This window comes from Tasmannia lanceolata, unplaced genomic scaffold (genome assembly GCF_043159265.1).
Source record: "Tasmannia lanceolata isolate RefF3 unplaced genomic scaffold, GAP_Taslan_0.1 ptg000018l, whole genome shotgun sequence".
Taxonomy (NCBI): Eukaryota; Viridiplantae; Streptophyta; class Magnoliopsida; order Canellales; family Winteraceae; genus Tasmannia; species Tasmannia lanceolata.
The window spans coordinates 5,253,419-5,276,712 of NW_027518695.1; the positions used below are offsets into that span (position 1 = coordinate 5,253,419).

Consider the following 23,294-nt stretch of genomic DNA (forward strand, 5'->3'; position numbering starts at 1 on the left):
GGGTTTTCCAACGTATGCCTTTGACACTTACAAAAGAGTTTTGCTAGGCAATTTTGAGGAAAATCATTTCGCAGCTGACTTTTACTCGAGAAGGGCCACACAGGTTAACTTTTCAACAGATTTTGTCTTTTTCATTTAATTCATCTGACTTGGCTGTTCTCAAATGTAAAATCCAGCTGTGAAATGGCTTTGGGCGAAATTGCCTAGCAAATCCCCTTACGATGTGACACCAATCTAATTGGAGACGTTGAGAGTGAAATCATCAATCTGGTTGGTGGGTCCCATCTGAGATTGACGCCCGCCCCTCGTCTGGGAGGCGGGGGTTGGAAGGGAGGGAATTTTTAAATGCATCTCGCTATTGTGAGAGATCATGAGAGAGAGAGAGAGAGAGAGAGAGAGAGAGAGAGATTTTTTACATGCACCTCTCTATGGTGAGAGATCTTGAAAAGTGAAAACCGATTCTTCTCCCTCTCCAACTCCATGAGAGAGAGAGAGAGAGAGAGCGATTCCAAGTTTCCAACACAGAAAAACAAACCCTAAAAGAACAAATCACATTTTTCTGCAATATTTTAACTTCCAAGCACATGGCTCCGCGAGGCTTTCTCCTTTGTTTTACCCCTTCTCACATGCTCTCTCTCTCTCTCTCTCTCTCTCTCTCTCTCTCTCTCTTGTTTTCTCCGGCCTCTGGAAATCTCTCACTCGCTAGATTGCTTCTAGAGCATTTCCTGCTCTGATCAGATCGCAGCCGAAGGAAAAAAAACACCGTGACTCAAATCAGTGCTTTTCGTGGATTTCTCGAGGGAGCTTTTGTTGCTTGATTCGATCGGGGTTTTTATTGGAGTTTCGCTTCAAATGCACGTTCCGGAATTGATTTTCAGGTACTATCAATCGCTGACTGACGATTGATTATTTAAAATGTGATGAAAATTTCGTCCTAAAATTCCAATTTCTGTGTTGTCGAGTATTGAAAGTTTATTTCTCTTCTTTCCGTGGATCTTTACCATCTTAGATCGATTTTTTTTTGTTTTCTTTATCCATTTCTCCTGTTGGTGATTTCTGATATTAATTGACACATTTTTCAGATTTTATTCAATGAATATCTTGCACTGCAACTCTGTTTTTGGATTTACAGAGTAGATTTCAATTTGAGCATCTTTAATTCAACATCTTTGCTTTAATGAGCGTCGAACATTATGTTAAGTTATTTCGATTTTATATAGCATTTATTCCATTTCTCTGTTTCAACTTAGAACTCCTTAAAGCTGTTTTTTTTTAGTGTCTTGGAAAGGGTTGTAACTTTTATGTAGACTGAGAGATCCATTGATCTTTATTTCTTTTCTAATTTCGATGGTGGTAGCGATAGCTTCCCTTCGGAATTTCTTCTGGTGTCCTTATTTTTTTTGGATGAATTTGTCTCCACCATTCAAATTATAGTTTGCCATGTTTATGTTGCTGGAAATTTGGGCATGTTTGCTCTATCACTGACGTAGAGACCACATTTTAAATATATTTTGGATGTGGAGAAGTGAAAATTAAGGCTGTATGCGAACGGCTAGTCAGGATCAGACTTCGGCTAGGTAGTGATATGGGCTTTTGTGATATTTAGCTAGCACCTATGCAGAAGCTTCCAGACTGGGGTTGACCAGTCTGGCCCTGAGCCTGGAGCAGCTGAGCCGTTGGTGCCTTGATAGTCCACTAGTTTCCCTTGTGTGGTGTCTGTGTCCAAGGTTTTAATTTTGGTTTCGCTTTTGGCCACAATGGAAATTGAAATATTTCAGTTTCGGTAGAAAATTTGCAAAATCTTGTAAAATAAAAAACAATTCCATGCGAATTTTGTTTCGGTCTTGGTGGAAATCTGAAATTTTGGCCTAAATATTTCAGTTTCGGCTGAAATTTAAAACCATGTCAGTGTCAAGTCCTTGATTTTAATGAGGAACAACTCCAGCTGCAGATGCAATGTCTGTGGATACACCTCAAACACACAGATGAATGGAAAACAATCGAGGTGTCTTAAACTTTTTCTACCTGGAATTTTATGAATTGTAACGATGTGATCACTTGTTTAGGGTGTGTTTGCACACTTATTATCTGTTTCTAGCATTCCACTTTTACTTTGAAAATTTCCCTCCACTTTCTTATGTGTTTCTTTAAACATACTCATGTTTATCATCATCATCTTCATCATCATTTTCGTGAGTTTCTTTAAATGTTATGATGCCTGTTGAAAGACATAGTTGATAATGTTTGCTAACCCAATTTTTGCTGGACATCTATCGATACTCATTGCTCCTTAATCCTTATAGCATCTTTTGCTTTTATAGTACCTTCGATTAGGTATCTGGCATTGTCTTTACTTTTTTGATGCCTACTAGTAAGTCATTCCACACAAGCATTGATTTATTTTTCATGTCGTCTTTTTATTCTGGTGATTTATAGAACATGATTTCTGATCTCGAATTCAAATGACCTGTGTAGGTTTCCTAATCTGATTCTAAACCTTCCATTGCAAACAAGACTGCAACGGAACTATCAATGCTTTCAGATGTTCTCCAAAAGACTAGTTCAGTCCTCCGATGAAACTGGCATGTTACTGAATAATTAAATTGCAATGGTACAAGAGTTCTGTATATATACTTTGATCTTGATGTTATGGTGTAGACATGGATGTCTGATGTGATAATTTAGTTCTTTTCATGGTTTGCAAGATGGAGGGTGATTGTTTAGAAGAAATGGACATTGAGTGTGTACCTTCCATGTGGCCTGAAGACCTTGGAAATAACGTTGGGAAGCAGTTCAATATAGAAAGGCCTGGAGTTGATCAAGATATGTTGGATGAGGTTATAATTGTGGAGGGGCCTTCTATAGTGGATTTTAAGCGCCTCTTAGAGTTAACCAGTTATAGTGAAAAAGGCTCTTCACAGTTGGCGTACCTTGTAAAGAATTGGGAGTATAAGCAGGCTAATGCTGTTCGCCTTCTCAATGAAGAGCTTAACATCTTAAGCAAACAAAGGAAGGAAGTTGAGCTCAAGAAATTGGAGATCTTGGAGGAGCATCGGTTTGAGGCAGAAAAATATGCTGGTGACCAGCGATCGATTTCCATACTGGATGAAGTTTACGATATTTGGGGAGCTGTGCCTCAGAGAAAAAATGATCTTGTCCAACATAACACGAAACTCGAAATTGATGCTAAGTTTGACATGACCAAGTACTGGAAGCAGCGGGCCATGCAACTTGATAAAATGTTGGATGCAAGTATCCAAAGAGAACAGATATTGCAGGAGAAATTGCTCGAAAACATAAAAAATCTGGAAAAGCAGTCCTCACCGGTAGAAGAGTTGTCTCAAATTTTAAAAAGAGCGGACAACTACTTGCATTTTGTTCTCCAGAATGCACCAGTTGTCATTGGTCATCAGGTAATATTGATTCCTATGCAATTGATTTTCTGGAATATGCATGGGATGCAGGTTTTGTAGTTATGTTGTAAGACTAGCTTATGCTGATGGTAATCTGATTTCAGATACCCAACATTTAAATGGCCCAGAGAAGTTTCTTCTGAAGAAAGATTGGTGCGCCAGATAAAATGTTCCCACCACTTGCCACATTTACTCATTCGCATTTTGAAAACTATTCTCAATTCTCACCCATTCTACGCACTTTTCAAGATTAGCTTGTTTAAGATAAAGACCTAACTATCCAATCTTATTTGGAAGAATCTTTTTTTTCTTGGAGAAAATATAATTTCGCCACTCCCCTTATCTGTCACCCCAAGTATCCACAACATTTTACTGAAAGACCTTGTGAAACAACATAAACCATCTAATTCGGATCAATGTTTTAAATTTTGGCAGAAACTGAAACATTTCAGCCGAAATTTCGGATTTCGGCCAAGTCCAACACGAAATTTACTCAAAATCATTTTTTGCAAGATTTCAGCAAAATTTCGCCAAAATTTCCCTTTTTACAAAATTTCCACCAAAATTTTAAAAATGTCGACCGAAATTTTATAAATTTCCTCCGAAATTTAATGATTTCCAACGAAATTTACACCGAAATTTTGTCAAGGTTTTACATGATTTTGGCTGAAATTTCCATCGAAACCGATATATTTCGGTTCCAGTGGTGGCCCCAAAATCGACATTTAAATCCTTGATTCTGATTCTTCTTCTGAATATTGGTTTGCAAACATTTTGCTACCAAATCAGATTTACTCCCTTGATTTCATCATCAGTATTAAAAAACGCAGATGCGGTGTGGAACGCGGGTGAAGAAAATCCTAATCGACTCGGCATGACACGGTCGAGTACCCGGTTTGCGCGACTGAGTACTCGGTTGATGCGGTCATAATTTGGGAGAGTCAAAGGAGTTTTTATTAACTCTGTAGGGCAAAACACGGAACGAGGATGTGGCTCAACGCGGAACACGGCCAAGGTAAAAGGGAGTCGACTTTGGGGATTTGACGCAGACGCGTAGGGGTGCAACTTGGGTCGGGTCGAGCTTTTGCTAAAAAATGAATTGGAATCAACCTGAACCCAACCCGATTTATGGTAAAAGCTCAACCCGAATTCCTAAAAATTGACCCGAGTTGCACCCCTTGACGAGGGGGAGTTTTAATACTATGTTCATCATAGCCAGTCCAAAAGAAAAAAACAAAATTCCCATTATTCTCAACAATTTACTCATTTTGAATGTTGAGAGACAATAGGTCTGTATGTTTTATAAAGAAACTTTAATATGAGTAGCTGTTGTGGTTCTCATGGGAAATATGCATGTCCAGCCTGGCTGCAAATGGCTATTGCTAGAATGAATGTTATGGCATTTATCTATGTGCATGTGTATTTTTTTTTTAATAGCAAATATTTCATTAATAGAGCGAGGAACACGGGAGCTACCTGGCGACCGAGATGGTCAATACAAGGAAAAAGTGCATCGGAAAAAGATAATACAAAGAAGTAGCCCCTTCAAGGAGGAAGGAAATAAAAAATCCCTATGGCCAACCTTGATACTCCTTTGGCTAACCTATCGGCCTTGTTGTTAGCCGACCTTTTTAGACGATGAAAGGAGATGGATGATCTTGCTAATCTCATCAATCCTGCTAATCTCATCAATCCTATGGGCAAACCTCCATGAATGAGCCCACCACTTGGATGATTGGCTTGCATACCTCCTTCCATTCCACTAGATGCATCTTCCTTTTTTCAGCTGCCACCCCCTCCCACCCACCCCAAAAGAATCGCCTTTGTATCTGCTTGATTTGTTTAATGACGCTCATGTGGCATTTGAACACAGAAAGCTGATAAATCAGAATGTTTGTCTAGAACCACCTTTATTAGAGTTATTCTTCTACCTAGGTAAACCAGGTTGCACTTCCACGTGTCCAATCTCTTCTACACCCTCTCGACTATCGGATCCCATTGGTTCTTTCTGGGCTTACCCTCTCCCAGCGGGAGACCAAACTATGTAGATGGAAACTGATCCACAGAGCATCCTAATAAAGCGCCAACCCTTCAACTTCTTCTAATGGGATATTCGTGCCAAGGATCCTAGACTTTTGGAAATTTGATTGTTGACCTGTTACGATCTCATAGCACCACTGAATGATGGACTTAAACTTGTATGGCAAACCGAATGCCATTGTCATCCGCAAACTGCAGCTGAGAGACCTCCACTTCCGACCATTCAATCCTGAGTCCTTCAACCGGCCCCAAACTCTATCTTTATCAATCATCCTACTCAACATCTCTGCCAATCACAAATCGAAATGGAGATAAGGCGTCATCCTGCCTTAATCCTCTTGTGGATTTGAAAAATCCTTTGAGGGATCCATTTACCAGAACTGAGAACCATGCTGAAGATATACATCTCTGTATCCAACTTTGCCATCTTTGCCCAAAACCCAATCTCTGAAGAAGTTAATCTAAACAATCCCACTCCATCTGATCATATGCTCTCTCCATATCTAGCTTGCAAACAATATATCTTTCCCCTTTCTTTAAGTAGGAATCTACTGCTTAATTTGCAATCATAGCACAATCTAGGATCTGACGCCCACTTATAAAAGCTGACTGGTTGCTAGATATGATCCTTGGGAGCACCTTTCTTCAACCTTTCTTCCAGAACCTTAGTCAAGGTCTTATATAGGCATCCCCTAGGCTAATAGGATGGAACTCCCCAATATTGGTTGCACTTTTCACCTTAGGAATTAAAGCAATGAAAGTTGCTCTCTTTCCCTTATCCAACTCCAGACCTAAATTGAATTCCCAGCAACATTGGAAGAATGCCAGACAAAAACCGTCTGGGCCCGAGGCTCTCTCTCCCCTATGCAAATAGTCCCAATCTTATCTCCTCTTCAAACGTGTTTTCTAGGTTTTCCTTCTCCCTTTCCACCAACTCATTGAAAACTACCTCGTTTGGCTTAGGGTTGATGACTCCTCCTGTAGAATAAAAATCCTTATAAAATGTCACTACCTCTCTCACCATCATCTCCTTATTCTCCAACAGCTCGCCGTTTACCCGGAGAGTGTTAATTCGGTTTCCCCGTCGCCTAGCACTGCGCATGGTTTGCCTCTCAAAGTTATGATCCCATCACTTGCCATGCATAGGTGTAATAGCATTCAATGTATGTGCATGACTTTTACTTATTTATGCATTTTTGAAGCTTACTTGCATTGTGATCTATGTGAGACTGATGCAAAGCATGTCTAAGAATTATCCATTTGAAATTTGAAGATCCCTCAAAATTTCTGCTTTGGATTTTTCCTTTATTGGGCCACATTGTTTTAATACAAGTTATGTTTCAATAACCTTTCATTACAGGATAAAGAGTTGCGATATCGGTTCATTTATAACCATTTCCCAAGTTTGCAGGAGGAGGTAATTGATCATCAGTAACTTTAATTAAGGTTCACAAATTGCAACTTTGGAAACATTGTTGTCTTTCTTTTTATTCAACTCATTCAATTTATCATCGAGGCGTGTGTAATGTTTTATTTTCTATAAATTTAGTCTGCTCATACACCTCTGAAGCAATCCATTTCTTTCCTTTGCAGGCATTGATCTAGTTGCATTTTTCTGAATATGTGATATTTCAGGACATTATAGGAAGAACTGATGTTGAGATATTTTCTGGGGCTGGCATTAAAGAGTCTCAAGAATTCAAGAAAGAAGTCTTGGAGCGGGGTTTACCTGCAAAGCGGGAAATTACGTTTGAGACACAATTATTTGGATCAAAGACGTTTTTGATATATGTGGAACCAGTATTTAGCAAAGCAGGAGATACGATAGGTGTGAATTTTATGGGGATGGATATAACCGATCAGGTATCTATCATTCTAAACTAAAGGTGTAATTATCATTCTAAACTAAAGGTTATCTATATGTTTTTGTTCTTCCAGCCACCTGTGTATGGAGAATTGATTGTATATTTAATTGTGAGTGTCATGTTCATAATACCACATTTTGCAATTTTAGTCCTCAACAAGTAACTGATCTTTGGGAGGCATTGCTGCTTCCAAATCTTATAAGAAAATCTTTCATAATACCTCAGTTTGCAATTTTAGTCCCCGACAAGTAATTGATCTACAATGCAAAAAAAAAGAAAAAGTAATTGATCTCTGTGAGACATTGCTGCTTCCAAATCTTATAAGAAAATCTAGTAGAAGAAAAAAAAAAGTTAGTTGCATCTAATCTTGTCCGCATAGTGACAAGGATACTGTTTGTCTCTGTGTTCTTATAACATTGTCAGTTACTAGAACAAGAGTTCATCTTATACCATAGTAAAAGCTATTGCTAGATCTCGAGGATGGAGTTCCTTTTTCATTTTTGTGTGCGGTGTGCGGGGGACTCCGAGCAGACAGGATGGGTGGGCAACTGGGCATACTTACATTCTTAGTTGTGGTGAGATAATAGTTTCAAGACTATCCCGTGTCAGAAGGACTCATCTAGTCTACTCCCTTTTACTTTGGCCGAGTTCTTGTTGGAGTCTGAGTCTTGTGTCACGGGCCTATTGTTTTACTAGCGGAATAACCCATGCGGTGCCCCAGCATCCACATATGCTAGGGCAATCCTTCAGCCGTGCAAGGCTCTGAAGGCCCTACACGCCCAAAACCTCTTGATGCTTCATATGTGCATACAATCTCTAAGCTGTTCAACAGGTTACTTGGCTAAGAACTTGCAATGCACCTCTGGATACCTGTACACAACCACCAAGCCTTTCATCAAGCTACTGAACTTGGCCATGTTGTGCCCAACTTTGAACCCACTCTCGTGATCAGCCTGCATCACGAGTACATCGAACATCATGCCTTGGAGCCCAATGCAAAGTCCATCTAGTAGGAGGCATGACGATGCCACGCACAAGTCTGCCAAGCACAAAGGCTTGGTCATCCAAGAAGCAAGATGTCCCATGGACTGATCCGCAAGGTGTACATCTTGCGAGGGCAACTGAGGTCGCCTCGGCATGAACTCATGGAAGACTTAGAGATTGGCCTACCCACAAGACGTACTCCGTGCACAAGGCAATTAGTATAGCAAGCCCCTTGCACCGGTCCGTACACGCAATGCATGTGGGAACCCAACTCAACATGCATTGTCTTTGGCCCCCGTCCTAAACCAAAGAAATTGGAGAACCCCTTTGGAAAACTCGCAGTCCGCACCCAAAGCTCCCTTAGGGCACGCACATGAGCTGTAGTATGATTTCCTGCTTTGTGCCTCACATGCACAAGCAAGTCCTCTTGCAACCCATAAGCAAATCACCAAGGTTACGCCCTACACCTGCTAGGCCTATCCGAGGGAAGAGTCAACATGTCACGGGCTCCTAAGGAGTTTGGCCAACCAACCCTCTCAACCAGAAGTGCCCACCAAAAGTTCTATCAGAGACTACCCGTGAGGAATTCACTAGACATTGATGACCCAAAATGCCAACTGCATCCCCGTGACACGGAGCACTCTGCAAAGACTGGGTTGCCCACAACAGTTTCCCTGTGACACTTGCCTACAAAATCAATCGAAACTCTTCTAACTCTCCCAAGTTATGACTGCATCAACTGAGTACTCAACTGCGTCAACCGAATACTCGATCGCGTTGCGCCAAGTTGACTAGGATTTGCTTTGGCCGCATTTTGTCCGCATCTGCATTTTGAAACACAATGAAATATAAGGCTATGCTTGTTGAGTTAGACTGTAAATCATGAAATAATTTAGACCAGTATTTCTTCATGTCCAATGCTCTTCTTGCAATGAAAAGATCATAGTTTGAAAACTTGCCTGCTTTACTGTGAATCGTCTTGAGTCAACTCAGAACAGAAACTTGGTGGGTCAACTTGATGTGATAACTGAGTCTACACAATCGTTTGACTTGTGTGAACTAACCGATTCTTGATTCACTCTCTGATTTGGCCCCGAGTTGCACTGTATTTCTTTGGTATGAACTGAGCCGAGCTTTGTTAACTCTTTAAAACTCGTGACTCGGTGAGTCATTAAATCAAGCACCTAATATCTATTTTAAAATAAGTGTAGAAAATGTTTTCATATTAAACTTAGCAAGTAAAACCTAAATCTACTAAAGAAAAAGAAGAAACTAATGCTCTATCATATACGTGAGACACAACACAGTGAAGAGAAGGCCCATCGAAGGGTTTTTTTCTTTTTCCGTTTTCATGTTCCTCTCTCGTCTTTAATGCTTCAATCTTTCCAATATATTTCTGTCTCCATATGATTGTCTTTGATTTTAGATTTTTGACAAATGAAATCTTGGGGACATCTTTTGAGGTTCAGGCAGTTTTTGTGTATTTGATACTTGTTAAGTTGTTATATTGAATTGTAGCTTGCATCTACAAAGTTTTCTGAATTATAATAATTATATATGAAAAAATCACGATTCACTGAGTCAAATAATGGGGCTTGACTAAGTCAATCCCAGGTCATGAGTATCCGGAGTACGAGAGAACTAAATTAGCCAAGCTAATATTTCTTTAAATCCAGTCCCACTAGCTGATTCATGCATCTTGGGTTGAAAAAGTTTCTTAAGTATATGCTTGCGATGAAGAAGAGAAATCTGATTATTTTTGGGAGATTCTCTTATTCCTGGATTTTTGGGAAGTTTTCCAATTTAAAAAGAGAAGAAGCACCATTATCAGAATCATTTGATTTTTTAATCACTTTTCACAAGATCATATGGAACCCAAAATTTCATGATTTGATTTATGGGATGGGACACCAATTGGTTGAAGCACTCGATTTTCAGTTCCTTTGAAATACCTTAGCATCTTTGTGTATGCTTCTATTTAGAAGAGTTGAAAGGGATACATAGCCAATTCATGTTTTGTCAGGATGATGGCATTTTAACTACAGACTAAAAACTTGATCTACTTGATTTTGTTTCTAAGATTGTGATTATCTATATTAGGGAGATGCTAGTAATTGGTTAGCACTTTGACTCCCATTAGTAGGGATAAATCTGGAATCTCTGTATGCCAAACTTTAAAAATAACCCAACATTGAGTCATTTTTCTGATATTGAAGACTTGACTACTAAGCCCAGAAAGAGCTGAACCTAAATTTGAAAAGAAGTTCAATCCCCAACATTTCAGATACAACTCACCCTAATTTCCTTACTCATTTCTAAATTTTCGTGATCATTCCAGTGTATTTTCTCTATAGTAAGAACATATAATGTTTTGATTGCATAACAGGTTGTCAAAAGAGAAAAAATGGCCAAGATTCGGGAGGAGATAGCTGTACAAAATGCCAAGGAAACAGAACTCAATAAAACAATTCACATAACAGGTACTGCAATTACCACTTTATGTAAATCTTGAACATAACTGTGTAAATAAAAAATGCACGTATTTTAATTCTACTTTTCTGTGCTTACTTCAGAGGAAACGATGCGGGCAAAACAAATGCTAGCGACTATGTCTCATGAGATAAGATCTCCCCTTACAGGGGTTGTTAGTATGGCTGAGATTCTTGCCAATACAAAACTAGACAAAGAGCAACGGCAGCTATTGGATGTCATGCTGTCTTCTGGGGATTTGGTGTTACAACTTATTAATGACATTCTTGATCTTTCCAAGGTTGAGTCAGGTACAAAATTTATACATTTTTTTGATATTATCTTGCTATCTCGTATTGTGTAAGTAAAGAAACTGGATGTGTAAAATTTTGCTCTAGTATCTATTGATTTGTGCTGATCTTAATTTCTTGAAATTCAGCTTCCTTATTATTAGGTCTGAGAGAACCAAAAACACAAAATAACCACAGAATCAAATGTTTCTTTATCCAAACAATTTAACAACAATACCGGTTGGGGAAAGGCTAAGTTCGAATGCAACCACCAAATTGACAATTTCAACCTCAAGGGGGAAAATTTGTATGAATAATGCAAATGTCAAATCCTAAATTTTTTAAAATTGATTCAAACTTATATACTTATTCTTATCCAGTAATTTCCAAGATGGAAATAAGCCTTTTATTGACACCCCTGATAATTGTAGATGTTAAGAAAGCTGCACAACCACAAGGTGAAGTACCTGTTGCTTCAGAAAGCAAATTGCATGTCAAGATATTGTTGGTCTTTGTCCTAACTGTTTCTGTTGATCTAATTGGATCTCTTGGATTTTAATCACGAGGACTTTCTTTTCCTTTCTATTCTTCTACCTCTTCATTTTTGGATAGCGGGGGGTTGGGGTTGGGTTGGGTTGGGTAGGGGTGTTTGTATTCTCAAACTTGTGCAAGACAACTCTCATTTGAATAGGATGCAATTAGATCTAGTTAAACCTAACTAAAAAGAATATTCTGAAGGAAATGGGAGGAAAGGTATGATTCTGGGAAAGAGGTGACTCAATTTACATTCCCATGTATAATTTATTGCATTAGCATTGCTAACTACAAAGGCTTGAGAGTTTTTCATGATGGACTTTTCCGTGGGAGTTAAAAAAATGATTGCATTGGGAGCAAGTAATGGAATAAATGAAATGTGATGATGATGCAGCATCATGTATCGTGCATGGAATTATGGTTTTAATACTATATATGTGAAATAGCAAAAATTAATAGTCACTCACGTATACAACTTTATGGGTCTTAAAAAGTTGTTTTTTTGCGAGTGAAAATCCTTGGATCAAATAAATGTCTAGGAGGGTCCTGCGGCTTCCGGGAGTGCACACCATCTTCAACTCCATAAGCGGCATAAGGATCAGATCTGTGTGATTATCCCAGCAAATTATCTAATGAGATTACTCTTCTTAACTCTTGGGTCTCTTTTATGTTGATGTAGGTGCTCTACTAGTGAGCGCAAAGTGGTTATACAATTTCGTTTTTATTTCTATCCATTGCAAAAATTCTAATTAAAAGATTTTTCATTTGTCAATCCTTGTATTCATGTTCAACACAGCTCTTGACAACTTTAAACTTATTTTTCCATCAAATTCGTTCTATTTTCTTTCTTTTTTTTCTAATAAGAAGTGAATATCTTGATTTATAGGTCTTTTTCTCTAAGATAATTTTATACCAACACATTTTTTGTCTGTTGCTCATATTGTGTTTGAGTACTTAGATGTTTAATGTGTTTTTCTTGCTTTTGTTAGGAGTTATGAAGTTGGAAGCTACAAAGTTTCGACCAAGAGAGGTAGTAAAACATGTACTACACACTGCTGCCGCATCATTGCAGAAGGAACTGACCTTGGAAGGACATTTGGGAGATGATGTTCCCATGGAGGTGAGAGTTAATATCATTCGCTTCAACTAAACTGCATCACATGATGTCTCATGTTTTGTAAGATGGATTGACCATGCTTTTGATACGTTCGTGTTTTCTTGTTTTTTTTCTTTGCTACATAAATCTTAAGATATTGTTATAGCATGAGATTTACTGACCCCCCTGTAGGATTGACTTCAATTTCACAATTACACTACACTTAGATCCTTTTCATGCTCTCACTAGTCAACTAGTTCGGCCCTAGTAAGAGAGTGATGATCAATAAACCACTTCTTTTTCCTAGCAACAGATGCCCTCAACACGGTTTAGAAGAAATTGAGATACCTAAACACACCAAACATCTTAGGGTGGCAATAAATGCCTACTTATTTGCATCCTCGAGTAGTTATCCATAGTTTTTGTTGTAAGAATGATGGACGGACACAACGGTAAGGCAAGACCCCTGAAAAACAAGGCACATATTTTGATTTATATATTATGTTTTATAAGATGTACTCACCAAGTGTTATAATGATGCAGATATAAAATTTCTAATAGCAATAATCTATGGAACTTATCATATATTATATATGCATGCATATGCGCAATATCGATTCAGTTACTACTTATTTAAGAGAATGCCTCATATTAGTAATATTTCTAGGTGTACATGTGTCATTCTTGGTATGCTTATCATTTTGGAAAGGGTTAGGGGGTGCTGCAATATTATTTGTATATTGTATTGCTTATACATGAACATCAATCTATATGCATGGATCTTGTTAAAATATAAAAAGCTTAAATTATGCCATCTCCAACAGCTTGAGCTTTTGGAGTAACTGGTAGTTTTCACACGCCATCTTCACAGTTTCAAAGTCTGCTACGCCAGCCACAATCAACATTTTGCAATACTTAACAGCTCATTATTTTACATAGAAAACTCTCCTGAGTTTATTTTTCCTTTGATATTTGATGATGGTTATACAAGAGCCTTCCCCTTTCAGGTTATTGGCGATGTGCTAAGGATTCGGCAAATTCTTACCAACTTGATCAGGTAAGGACTTCATCAGGTCCATGCATAAACATCTATGTTTTATGCTTAAAATGTCAAAACATTTGTGCTGTTGTATAGTAACTTTGTATGTCATTCTTGTGTCACAAAATTCCATGACATTTGTACTCATATTTAAATCAGATTAGTTTCATTATGCTACTCTTGATGGAGTAGGTAACTTTTTTAAGTAAACAATTAATTTTTGAGAATGTAATAGGCAAGGTTTTAATTGTCAGTTTTGGTGTCGGTTTCTGCCACCACCGAAACCGAAATTTTTCGGGTTCGGCAGAAATTTCGGCCAAAATTATGTAAAAAAAAAGATAAAATTTTGGTGGCTGAACGATAGCCAGAGGAGACACACAACAAACGAGGGACTGGTTGGAAGAAGTAGGGGGAGAAGGGGTCATGAGGGAAGTAGCGAGCCCAATTTAGTAAATGACTTTATGGGAAAGAAGGGGGTAAATTCAAGTTGTATGCAGATTGGAACACTGAAAAAATCTCATCAGGGGTAAACAAATGTTTTAGGCCGATGTTCCCGTGACTGTAAAGAACCCTAAACAAACTACTGAACTTATGTTTGCATGCTTGGATAAAAGAAAAGTTAAGAAAGATTTAGTTTTGTTTGAGTCTTAAGATTTAAAGTTTGTCTGTCGTTTGTTCAGTAGGGTGATGATGTTCCATGATGATGAACTGTTTGTTCACCATGTCTGTGCATAACTTTTCTCAGTAACTGTGGAATACAAAGTATATTGCAGTTTGACCTTAAAAGTGCAGATTGGCATTGTTTCCTTAAAGTGATGAGATGCTCCTATACAACACTATTCATAAATCAGCGAATGCCACTATGAACTGTGAATTCTTGTTAATGTCCTGTCACTTTTTTGCTCCTTTTCTTGTACCAGTATGCCCTTGTTTGTGTCTTCTCGAGATTACTAAGTTGCATTTATAATTTAGCAATGCAATCAAGTTTACGCACGAAGGGAAGGTCGGGATAAAACTTCATGTGATGTCCCAACAATATTCTGGACATGGAGAGGGACATCACCTTGCAGTTTCGACAAAAGAACTAACAGAAGACAATTCTTTCAAAGCATCTCACAGTAGTCGCTGCCTAGAAGATGTACACTTTCGAACATGTGGGGAAAATCTTGGTCAATATGGTGGCACTGATGGCGGACCAGGAACAACATATAAAAAATCAGCTTTGATGGATGAAGATCTAGAGAATCATCATAATTCGCATGAACAAGTAGTTTGGTTGCGTTGTGATGTATACGACACAGGAATTGGGATTCCAGGTAGTGATAAAGTTCCCCAATTTTGTCTCATCCTATGGAATTCTGTTTGTTTTTTATGCATGCAATCTGATTTATTTCTTTCCTATTCTTTTGAAGCGTGACATAGTTGTGTAAGTTGTTACTGTTAAAAAAAGGTTTAATAATTTTTTTGTTGTTGTTCTGTCCCAAAGCTTTGAATAACACTTGTTTATTTTTTTGAAACAGAGAAGGCATTACCAACATTATTTAAAAAATATATGCAAGTCAGGGCAGATCATGCTAGAAAGTATGGTGGAACAGGACTTGGCCTTGCAATCTGTAAACAATTGGTGAGCTGCTCATTGGCTATTTCCTGTTTTCATTTGGTCAAAATTCTTTAGTTAGATTGCTCATTTAATACTGGGAAGTAATTTGAAACAGAACTTAGAATCAAATTTCTAGTTATACTTTCAGCAAGCCTCAGATGTGAATTCGATTAACCTAGGCCTTTCCTTTCTGATTCGGTAGACGGTAGTCTCTAAATCAGTTAATCATGCTATTTACTACTTAGTGTTGTGACAGTGCCCGTGCCCTGACCCCAATATGTGTTCCGCGGAAGCCTGTTGTTAGAAGAATGTTTTCCCTTGGTCCTGTGTGTTCGGCTTGTGATGAACTGATAATATGACTCCAGTAAATAAATGTACTATCACCTCTTGTCTTGGTAGCCTGTATTCTTATACATGCATGCTACATTGGGATAGGCATGCCATTTTTCACATTAGTAAGGGGGTAGATCCGTTATTTCAAAGTTCTACAACATTTAACCCATAATGTTTCTTGTATAATACTGATTAGGGATTTGTTAGCATCCATCACAAAAGGAATTTCGCAGATGGTCTGTTGCATGTCAGAGCAGCCACCATGCTCACTTTTCAGCAGATTTTGTCTTCATGCACGAGGTGGCTGCTCTGACATGCAACAGGCCATCCGCTAAATGCCTTTTGCGATGGATGTTAGCAAATCCCTACTGATTATTCCAAATATTGTTTCCTCTATATCAAAGTTTTACATGGATCGGAGCCTTGACTCGTTTTTTTTGCTTTGCATCCTTCTTAGGACTTCTTTCAGGTATTTCTTGTTCGAATTTCAAGGTATATTGTGCATAAGAGTCATAGTGCTAGCATCAACGTTTGCATGATTGATATTTTCATATTTGTTGCGACAAGTAGATTCTGAAAGGTCTCGTTTTATAGAGATTTTGGGTGAAAGAGGATTTCCAGTTTTTAACTTTTATGTTTCTTCAATACATGCATCCAGTTGTAGTTTCTGGTGTTAGACCATGCTCTCTTTTTGTTCGAAATTGGGGTGGTGTCACTCCATTTATCTGAACTTTAAGAGCATGATGTAAAAACCACCGCTGCATAATTAGTGTTGCACTGCATCATTCCTCATAGTGGGGCCTGCAATTTTTTCAAGAAAATTTTTTCCCGTCAAACAAGAGCTGCTAAGTTGAAAAATTCTGATGGTCCATGTAATGGACATTAGCGATGTTGGACAATTTTATTTTATTTTTATTTTTATTTACTGAAAGATAATGAGCAACTTCATTAAAACAAGAAAAAGGACGATTCCAGCTGATCACTCAACAAGAAAAATAAAAATTTGAATGTTTTATTGAAAATATTCCCAATACTATGTTTTTGTGAATGCTTCCGTCTCTAAATGTTGGAACTCATTTGAGTCAGGTGGAGCTGATGGGAGGTCATATTACTGTGACCAGTAAAGAGCACCGTGGTTCAACATTTACGTTTGTATTGCCTTGTAAGGTTTCTCCAAAGAAGGACCACTGTGATGACCCGGATGAACTCTCCGATATGGCTGATCATGAAGCCGTGTCTGATGCCAATGACATGAATGCTGGCTATTTCCACTTTCAACCACACACATTGGGTTCTCTTTTCTCATCTGGTGGATCTATAACGAGGGCAAAAAAACTATCATCCAACGATAATGTTTATGGTCCTTCACATAAACTACATGGTTCATCGGAAGAGTCCTACTCATTTCCTTCAAGTAATTGCTTATCAAGAGCGGCTTTGCTTGAGGATGCTTGCTCTATTGCTGAGGCCGTGGAGACATGTTCCGAAAATGGAAGTTCTGGAAAGCAGGACATGTATCCTGATGCCGGAAATTTACTTGAAAGATGCGAGCAACGCCATGTTGATGTAAATGGCCTTGTTATGAGTAGATACAACAGTTCGAGTATTTGTTCGAAGAGTTTTAAAAATGGTACAGGTTCCCAAAATTGTATGAAGACAGGCGTAGAGGATGCTAACACAGCTGAGCAAGTTTGCAAAGACAAAAGTACATATCGGAGCCAAGCACATGATAATTCTAATAAAAGCTGCCATAGCATATCTTGCAATAGTTCGGAGGTACCCAAAACCATATTCCAACCAAAAATCCTCCTTGTAGAAGATAACAAGATCAATATTATGGTGACACAATCCATGATGAAGCAGTTAGGGCACAACATAGATGTTGTGAATAATGGATTGGAAGCAGTGCATGCAGTTCAGTCCTATAGCTACGATCTCATTCTGATGGTAAGCTTTTAAATTAGGACATCTTTGAATCTTTTGAAGTAAATGGTCATTATAGACATTTCATTCTGTAGGATTTTCATAGTACTTGAGCTTTTTTAGTCCTCGGTAGCTTGTAAAGTGACCATGTAATCCATTAATTTGGCATCAATCCTTGAAATAGATCAACTTAAGATAATTTTCAACACTAATGATTTTGTTGATGAGGTTCAGTCTAATCATCCTTCCTTTGATGATTTAAGGCATGGAATTTGAAACTTCATAACAGGAGGGCTTTGTAATGCATAACAGTATTTTCTTGGTAGCCATTCGTCCTATGCCAGCAACTACCATAGAAGCAGATTATGGATTATCTTCGAGAAATTTTAAAGAAAAATCATATGCAAGAAATTGTAAAGAAGCTGATTTTGCAAGCAACTGCCATTCATCTTATGCAAGAAATTTTGAAGTAAGTTTAACAGGAGGCCTCTGTAATGCCTTACAAGATGCAGTTCTGTCCTATCTGACTTTCTATCTGAAATAGACGGTTGTGATTCTGTCTTATTGTCAGTTCCTTTAAAGAAAAATCAATTGCTCCTGTTGCGGCTTACTGAATGTCTTGTTAAGCCATACAGGGCTTAAATTTATTGAAAATGTTTAGTACCAATATACTGATAATTTTGCATACTTCCATGCAGGATGTTTACATGCCAATTATGGATGGCCTACAAGCAACACGGTTGATTCGCTCTTTTGAAGCAAGTGGCAACTGGGATGCGGCTGTGGAGGCTGGAATTGATCAAGCCACCCCCTCTAGAGGTTCACTACCGAACAATCTTGATGCAATGCCATCCAGGAAGAGGATTGCTATCATTGCGGTAATTAACTCAATATTTTAGGCACATCATATTGATAGCCCCTTCATTTTTCACATGTTTACATAATTTTCAAGTGGCATATAATTACCCAAAATTCAATTAATTTCTCAAATATTTTTGCAAATTACATTTTATATTATGAATCTCAGTAGATGTACTTGTATTTACTCTTTTGTCATCAAACTAAACATTTATGTGCATAGAAGTTAACAGTAATGTAGTGCAGAATTCTAGGTTATTTATTGATCTTTCATCGTCAAAATTTGGATTACCTGCTAATGCAAAAGCTGTTAGTTTCTTTTGGTCAACTCAACTCAAGTCTAGCAATGCAAGTTGACTCAGCCTGAGACTCGCTCAGGGGCCGAGTGTACCCATGAGTTGACTTAGACCCCGCTCGGATCCATTGAACCACTACTTTAAGAGTCGCCTGGTCCCACGTTTACACAAACTTCTCGAACTCCATCTGTGCCCAACTGCAGGGGGCAGAGGAAGGCCCAGAGAAAGCAAGTAGACAGGGGCCAGCTGCTGACACGTACCCCTAACCAAACACAAGGCTAGACATCCCTCTCTTGGCCGCGTCAAGCCTCGATACTTGTGCAAACCGTTCTAGCACATTTGTCCAAGCTGGTAGTACAGGGTGGTCTGAGTCAACAACTAGTCTTGAAAGCAAGAGACCACCTCCCTTACTGTTCCAGAGAGGACCACCCATGTGTCAGCTCAATGAAGGACAATGCTTGGGTCCCGCCACCACCATATACAAGTCACCGACTTCAACCTTCAGACGTTGGGTCTGTCACTATCTCCTCATACCATTGTCGGTCACTGAGAACTGCTCGCTAGGCTTGCCTTACGAGCTTAATTGAACCCTAGACCCCCTTGGCTCGTCGCCCCTTATGCTCTGTATGGTTGCCGGGTTTTTTTTGTTCCTGGGAGTTATGTGGGAGAAAAAAATACCCTGGGAGATAGGTGGGAAAAAAAAAGTCCTAGAAGTATCTTGGTAAAATAAAAATCCCATGTTTGGTTATGTGGGAGAAAAAAAATACCCTGGGAGATATGGTGGGAAAAAAAAAACCTTTGTTTGGTTGCTTGAACTGTTGGGTAGAAAAAAATTCTTCTCAAGCTTATTTTTGGTTCCTGAGTTTATTTTTGTTCCTGGGGTTATCTTGGGATGGGATGAAAAGGCAATCATTACAAAAGTGGGATTACAAAACTCACCCAACAAGTAATCATTACAAGAGTGGGATTAAAATAAACCTAGTGCTAAAAGGCAACCAAACATGGGATGGGACCAAAATTTAACTTACTCTCCCACAAAACTCCCAGGAACAAAAAAAAACCCGGCAACCAAACAGAGCATTAAGGTACCACCTCCACCTAGAAGATTGTTCCATCCAGATGGTACAGGCAAAGAGAAAAGGGGCAACACAACAACGCCTTAGCACAGAAACATGCTACCTCCCTGCCAAAGCCACGGTAGGAAGACCAATCCATTGAGATGATTTCCCCGACTCTTCCTCTAATTCTGGAAAACGTTTCCATCGTCTAGGTCTGTCAAAACCTGTCATACCTCCCACCAAACCAATCTCACAAGGACCCCACATGACTTATTCCTGGTGGTCAAGCTTGAACGGCTCTCTCATTCGAAGCCACCACATCAAGGGCTAAGACCAGAACCTTGTTCTGGCTAACCCCACCACTACCCACCGGCGTGTGAGAACCAACTTTCCAGGCCCTCAGCCACAAGCATAGGTTCCAAAAACTCGCCACACCAAGTAAAGGACAGCCAACCCCCACCCGAGCCAAAAGTGCCACCCTCCGCCGGTCTCCCACATGAGATAGTGTCCCTATAGGAAGCTCCCCCACTAGTAAGAAAGCCCCTCTCGAACCTTCACAATCCCTAGCCGAGTTTTCAGGCTCTTCTACTACAGTAGTGGTGCATATATTCCTAAGTTTCGGCTCTGTAACCAGGCTCTGAATCCACACCTCCTTATCAGCCTCCCTCTAATATGGTAATACGCCTCACACCGTCAGCAAGTGATTCTTCTTTTGAAGTTGCAAAATGTGCACTTACTGCAAGTCCAATCTTCTAGCTTCCTTTTGTGTCTCTCCTCAACCGCCCTCTTGAACCTCTTTTGGTTCCCGTTGTGAACCACATCCTAAGCTTCTTCGACAATGTCAATCGGACCATTGCGGCGACCAGCCTGGCTGTGCAACCTGCGTTCCTCTCTGGATCTTGACCTAGCCATTCTCCATACGTCGCCCTCCTCTTACTTAACCTTGTCAGGCACTCTTTGTAGGGGAGAAACTCAGGCCGGGTCGGGTAACCGAAACTCTAAACCGTCAACCGAAATCCAACCCGGCCTGACTCTCAACCCGATGAAGGCTAACCCGACCCAACCCGAAAAATTAATATCTCAACCCGAACCCGATCAGATTTACCAATTCTGGTCGGGTTGACTCGGTTATGGTGATATCTTTCCCCTTTAGGTTTTTATGTTCTAAAAAAAACAAAACAGGAAAACTGTAAATTTAAAAAAAAAAAAAAAATCGGGTTTTGATGTTGGGTGGGTCAACCCGACACCTCAATCCGAACCCAACCCGACCCGACCCGGGTTCAACTTCCTCAACCTGAGACTGTCCTGACTCAAACACAACCCGACCCTTGATTTTTTTTTAGTCGAACCCTACAGGTTCGGGTTGAACCCGACCCGAGTTAACCCCTAGCTCTCTGTTACTCTCCAAATGAACTATTTCTCTTGTTGGTTGATCTCTTTTTCTCAACATTGTGAATCACAGCCCCAACATTGTACTCGATTTGTCAGTTGTAGAGTTTTAGGACCACTGATATTTTGGAGACTTAAGAATGCTTTTTCGTGTAGATCTTCATGAGGAGGTTTATCTGCAACCTCCCATTGGACTAATCTAATCGTCTCCTCTTCTTGTCTGCTAGCTTCACAAAGCAATCCATAGAAGAAAACTTCTTGGGCCCACGTTCAGGAATTCAACATCGTAGTTTCATTGAAGTTTTCTTAGTATTCATGTTTATTTCAATCTCTCCATGAGGACGTACTTTTTTATCTTCATTGAGGATATGATGTCATCAGTGGCGAATTCTTACTATCTTGTCAATTAATTGTCATTTCCCATGAAGGATCTTGGTAACCTCAAGTATTTTCTTGGTTTGAAGGTTGCCTCCTCTCCTTATCGATATCTCCCCTGTTGATCATATTTAGTCATGAGCATTGATTACTTTAGCCAATGTCAATGATGCAAAAAACTGTTGACACTTGTTTGGAGTTTGATGTGGAGCTCATTATTAACTGATCCAACTTAGTACTGACAGAAATTATATATCTGCATATTCACATTCGAATTCAGTTCATGGGAAACCCAATGCCTAGCTGGTTGTTTTGGTGCCCAAGCTGTGCTAACTATGTTACTTCATGTTCTTGGTTTTCGTTTAATGATCTTGATCATTCTGATTGTTTTTTTGACAACAATTTTTCCATTCTAATAGCATTGGATACATTCTTTCGTAACTGTATCACATGTATCGAGGTTGATTAGCACTGAGTTTGTGGGCTACTTGTTGATGTGCCATCTCATTACTACATATCCTTGCTGCCTGTAGATTTATTCACAAATACATACACCCTATCAAAGGCATCACTTTCTACCTGGCAAACTTCTAACTCCCTCATTATGCATCAAGATCTTGAGATGCAGTTTTGGATACGTATTATGCACATATTTTTTTATACCGGTATTTATCCTTATTAGTATGCATAATGAATTACCAATTCTTTTCATTTTCATATATATATTTATGTGTGTGTGTGTGTACATACATCTCTCTCTCTCTCTCTCTCTCTCTCTCTCTCTCTCTCTCTCTCTCTCTCTCCACACACACACACACACCATATATCTTTGTGTGTATCCATGCATCCATGTGTTAAACTGTTTGATCAATGCATGAAATGAGTTGTATACGATATCTGCATTACAAGAAAATTGGAAGTGTGTTGTCTAAAAGAAAAATGGTGTTTTAATGCAGATGACAGCAAATGCAATGGCAGAGAGTGCAGCCGAGTGTCTTTCCAATGGTATGGACTCCTTTGTATCCAAACCTGTGACCTTTCAGAAATTAAAACACTGTCTTCAGCAATATTTCCCACTACAAAATTTGTAAAGTAGTGGTTCTGTAAAAAGAGTAAAGAAAAAAAATGAATGTAATCCAGGAAAGTTTTGTAATTGCGGAATCATGTTTTTGCCTGCTGATCGATATTTCTAGTTACATGATAATCAAAATCACCCACACACGTGTTAGGAATAGAAGAGAAATGTGGATGAAATGTGCATTGAGGTCTATAAGGATGATAAGTGGGTCATTGATGAAGAACAATGGATCAGCCTCGACCGGTCAATATTGGCTATCTCTGTGTGAAGGCGAGCCTATCAGGATCTACTTCCTTATATTGATGAAAAACTTAATAGGAAAAATGAGGTTCAGTGGGTGTTTCATGACTCCCTAAAAAGTGGTTCTTAATTGGGGAATAAATCTTTGTTTTTTGGCGGGGGGGTGGGGTAGAGGAGTGTGTGTGTGTGTGTGTGTGTGTGTGGGTGGGTGATAATATTAATTTGGAATATATGGAAGGAAAGGAACAAAATATGTTTTTATGAGAAAAGTAGAGCTTTGGAGTGTGTCTATTCAGAGATAAAGACGGACCTAATTGTTTGGGAAAATGCTAGCAAGAAGCTGCGATGTCAGAAATTATGAGACATAGGAGGAAAATAATTTGGAAGAAAGCTATCAACATGGAGAAGTCTAAA

At 39.0% G+C, this 23,294-nt stretch overlaps 1 protein-coding gene across 4 annotated transcripts; it reads left to right on the forward strand.

Moving 5' to 3' along the window:
• Positions 1-404: 404 nt before the first annotated feature.
• LOC143851177 (histidine kinase 5-like) lies at positions 405-22,744 on the forward strand. Of its 4 annotated transcripts, XM_077360520.1 has the most exons (14): positions 405-878; positions 2,476-3,413; positions 6,814-6,870; positions 7,089-7,316; positions 10,689-10,782; positions 10,876-11,082; positions 12,585-12,715; positions 13,699-13,748; positions 14,703-15,046; positions 15,251-15,354; positions 16,750-17,610; positions 17,876-18,055; positions 18,285-18,464; positions 22,519-22,744. In XM_077360520.1, exons 2-14 carry the CDS (start codon positions 2,694-2,696, stop codon positions 22,651-22,653), a joined length of 3,291 nt encoding a protein of 1,096 aa, XP_077216635.1. In that variant the 5' UTR covers positions 405-878; positions 2,476-2,693; the 3' UTR covers positions 22,654-22,744. The 4 variants fall into 4 exon arrangements, 3 of the variants coding, with proteins under 3 accessions (XP_077216635.1, XP_077216637.1, XP_077216636.1); XR_013236249.1 differs by lacking the exon at positions 22,519-22,744 and having other exon boundaries at positions 17,899-18,055; positions 18,285-18,423; XM_077360521.1 differs by lacking the exon at positions 17,876-18,055 and having other exon boundaries at positions 408-878.
• Positions 22,745-23,294: the final 550 nt, after the last annotated feature.